The 4039-nt window shown below is 40.8% G+C and overlaps 1 protein-coding gene across 1 annotated transcript in view; it reads right to left on the bottom strand.

Moving 5' to 3' along the window:
* Positions 1 to 317: 317 nt before the first annotated feature.
* The window catches only part of cd302 (CD302 molecule), a 6496-nt gene continuing 2774 nt past the window's right edge, over positions 318 to 4039 (bottom strand). Inside the window, exons 2-6 of the mRNA XM_020594818.1 lie at positions 3090 to 3218; positions 2866 to 2976; positions 2189 to 2371; positions 1969 to 1989; positions 318 to 1851 (exon numbers count right to left, since the gene is read on the bottom strand). Of these exons, the coding sequence (XP_020450474.1) occupies positions 1649 to 1851; positions 1969 to 1989; positions 2189 to 2371; positions 2866 to 2976; positions 3090 to 3218 (647 nt within the window). The 3' untranslated portion in view covers positions 318 to 1648. The remainder of the gene's footprint in view (positions 1852 to 1968; positions 1990 to 2188; positions 2372 to 2865; positions 2977 to 3089; positions 3219 to 4039) is intronic.

Below are 4039 nucleotides of genomic sequence, written 5' to 3'. Positions count from 1 at the left end.
ATGCTGAGATGCAACAAAGTCACTGGCCATTTGTAGGAAGTGGCACTTTTCAGATGTCGATGTAGTTAACCTTTCAAAACCATCAGGACTCTATCACCAGTTTTGGCGATCTAATTCATCTTTTTGTCCTCAATTATGCATTGACATATGCATTATATTTAGCTGGAATATTCTATATAAACCACCCAGGACATAACAGTCAGTCCAACTCAAGGCTGAACGGTGACATATTGCTGGAAGACTACTATTAGAAATACATACAATTACTGCTACACAGAACACTGCGGCTCAGATCAATAAATAAAAGCAATAACTGGTCCTTTTTAACAAACAGACTTTATTATAAGATATATACAGGGGCTCAGATTCTGCCAAATTAATATCAGATATTGCACAAAAGCATTCATGCTGTTGAAAATATTGTATATAAACACTATTAGGTATTCCATAATTTTTCTATCTTGATTGTCAGTGTCACAGGAGTAATTTCCCAGATCATGACCGCTCTCTTAAAAATAATGCTAGGATTACATTCCACACGGCAGAAAGAAAGGACATTCAGCGAAAACCCATAACATATCTCTAGACCATTTAAGCAAATGACAGATGAACTGTGAACAGAAAGTATTATCACAATAGCCACCTAGAAAATATCCTGGAACGAATGTAGACGGTTTCATACTTACTGGCTATACCTTTGTTCGTTTCATACCTTGTCACAACAAAAAGGGGGGAAACATGCTTTTTACTAAGTCCACATGAAAGACTGCATATATACCTGCGGCAGCATCGGGTTGTATTTCATTTCAATAGGATACCTCAAAGAAAAAAGATCAGCTTTATCCACTGTGCAACTCCGCTTCACCAGTTACATTTACATGAGCAGAGTAACCATGCAATTGTTCATCCTCAAGATGGGCTTTTGTTCAGATGAAGTTATTCATATGTGCCTGTGACAGCATAAATAATGCTTAAAGGGAAACTTCAAAGACTTTAAACATAAAGGTCATTTACTCATCATTGGGATAAAATATAAAAAGCTTTAAAATTCAACATACAGTTGAATCAATGCATCTCTAAAACAGTCTGAACAAAAACTGAAGATCACATTCATAAGGGGAGGATCCATGTGGTTATGCATTAGTTTGAGTTCAGTGTATCTTTCCCAACTTTGTTACCCCCCCCCCAACTTCAAAACACAGTAACGCAAATATTAAATGCAATACTAAATACCTTTGCTCTTACATTAATCTGTAACTCTTTTAATTAGAAATGGTGAGTTTCAGAAATAATGAACAGTGTCTGAGAAGAACCTGATGTTTTACCCAGTGGACAGGTGATATATACAGAATATAGTTGCTGAAGAAAATCCACCAATCTCAGAAATATGCAGAAGATTCTTCATTAGTGCAGATGACAAAAAAAAGCAGGAAGCAGTGAGATGCTTATGGGGCACAGTGAAGAGGTTAGAATCAGAGTAAGCCTGGCATTAGTTTTCTCACCCTCACACTACATAATCTGATTTGTGACAGTGACATGTTGTAACCCAAAAACCACTTCAGTAACTGTTGTAAGAGTAGACTTCTCTTTGCATGAAGACCCACCTAGTGAAGAGGGACTGGAGATTCCTACTGTGGAGAGAGTTCTCTTATGCCATGGCATCGGTCTCCTCAGCCTCCACCAGGCAGGACCGATCTGTGTCCAGGACTCGGAACGGAGGGTGGTACTCAAACGCTGTGAGGATAGAGGTGCCAAGACTGTGCTTCTGGTGCAAAAACCAAATAACTGCTGAGACTCCTATGATAGCCACCACGCTGAGAATGACCAGGGCGGAGAGCAGCACGCTGGGCTCTGAGGAGGACAAGTAACAATGCAAGGAGGGTCACTGCTGTAATCACTAATGAATAAAAACAAAGCACACACACACACACACACACACACACACACAGAAATCAAAGGTTGGCTTACTCTGCTTGGCGTCTTCAGCCTCTGAAAAGAAAAAAAAAAAACCCAAAGTGAGGCAAGTGGAAAACAATTCCATCTACGTATTTTTTTTAAGTCGCATTAACTAAAGTTCTCATGAATAAGCAATATTAACAAAATCTGGGAGCTAAATTCTGCAAATCAACAGGTTTAAGAGATAATTTGACTGTGTGTTGCAAGTAAAAAAAAGAAATGTAAATCTTACTCTGAGATGTCTCACAGATGACTCCATTTTCCACTTGATCCACACAGCTGACATTTTCCCACTTCCCTGTGCTGCTGTGCAGAGCCACACACGTCTCCAAGGGCATAAGCTCTGATGCATATGAGCCGCCCTCCCAGTTGGTGAATCTCACAGGGTCCTCACCGAACCACCTCATAGTTTCATCTGACAAGATGCACCAGTTAGTATTCCCACATGACAAGCGGCGACAATAATACACTAACATTACCTGTAATTACTAATCATTTCCACAAACTGCACTCAGCTGCATTACAACAAAAATAACCCTCAGGATCTACACTAACTGGAATGTGATTTAATACTGTGTGTTAGTTTAGCCTCCCCCGGTGTGCCTCTCATGACTGCTTCAAAAAAATATAGGATTTTCTGAAGCTGAGCTGGGATTTAAAGAGAATGAGTCAGTGCTGTTACACAAGCGTTCAAATGTTGATAGCACATATTCTGTGTGTCTTCATGCCTCAGGAAAACACAGCAATACCAGAAAAAAAAACCTCAAAATGTCAGTGTTGGTTTTCCACAGTTATCTCCAATTAATTGTAGTTAAGTAGGATGTTTTTCAATATTTGACTGTTATTATTGAGAATCTGATTTGATTTGTAGCATGTTTCTACACAGTCCTCTGGGGACAAGGTACTTACTGTCTGTGTCATAATACATTCCCAGCCACACGTTGACTTGGCCTTTCCACACAGCTGGGCTATATTTAACGACAAAGTCATTTTCCTCAGCACTCTGGATGGTCAAAAGCTCTAAAGAGGAATAGGACAGGTAGAGTATAATAACAGGATCACACACACACATCGAGAAAAAAAGCACATTAGTCATTCTGTATTTGATAAAAAAAATTTAAAACTGAAAATACCCAAGGGGTGTTGGCACAGGGATTTTGCTCTCTCAAATGTATAGCTTTTGATTTTGTCTTCTTCCCCATGGACAAAGTAGTAACATTTGTCCTGAAAGGGCACCCAGGTGCGTCCATCTGCAGGGCAGTCTGAGGAAAGTCAGGGGACAAGACATGGTAATGGCAGGATTTGACTGCGTGCACAGGATGGGTTAGAATCTACAAGGGCGAAAATGAACAAAACACCTTTTGAAATAGGACTCACCGCACAAACTAACACCCCTAGAGTAAATTTCCATTTTAAGATGCTGCAACAACTCTGCCATTTAATGCCATTCTACAACCCCTGGTAAATCTGACATGTCTGACAGTAACTTTCCCACCCCTTCTGGTGAGTGTCAACTCACCCTCCGTTCCTCTTTACTGGTAGAGTTTGTGTTTGGAAAATGCTCTCATGATTTCCAAGACTGTTCCCCTTGTAGTTATTCCACTGCTTCCACCTGTTATTTGGGATCAGATGATTTTCCCTCTTTGGACTTCTGTTCTGTCTGCCTTGAAATGGCTTCAAAACCTCAACTACTGTAGCTGTCAGACTTCTCTTACAGTTGAAAAATGTTGCTATTTGCCTATTTACAGTGGGTTCAGAAAGTATTCAGACCCCTTCACCTTTTGCAAACTTTACTGTTGTAAATTTGATTTTAAATTGATAAACTACCATAGTGTTGCACGATATACCGGTACTAGTATGGTACCGCGGTACTGAGGCATTTAAAATGGTACTATACTGCATTTGGACGGTACCGGTACTTGCAGCGCCGCCGGCTGTGCCCGCCCGCAGCGCCCGCCCGCAACAGAGGAAAACAGAGCAGGAAACAGCTTCCTCGTCCTCTGCTCACTGAGCAGCGTGGACTGGAGCAACAAACGGAGCAGGAGGAAAGCTTGGAGATAGCAGAGACGTTGGAGAGAAAGAG

This window comes from Monopterus albus, unplaced genomic scaffold (genome assembly GCF_001952655.1).
Source record: "Monopterus albus unplaced genomic scaffold, M_albus_1.0 scaffold24.1, whole genome shotgun sequence".
Taxonomy (NCBI): Eukaryota; Metazoa; Chordata; class Actinopteri; order Synbranchiformes; family Synbranchidae; genus Monopterus; species Monopterus albus.
Note: the sequence above shows the minus strand (reverse complement) of the source record. Positions and strands in the feature narration are given on the sequence as shown.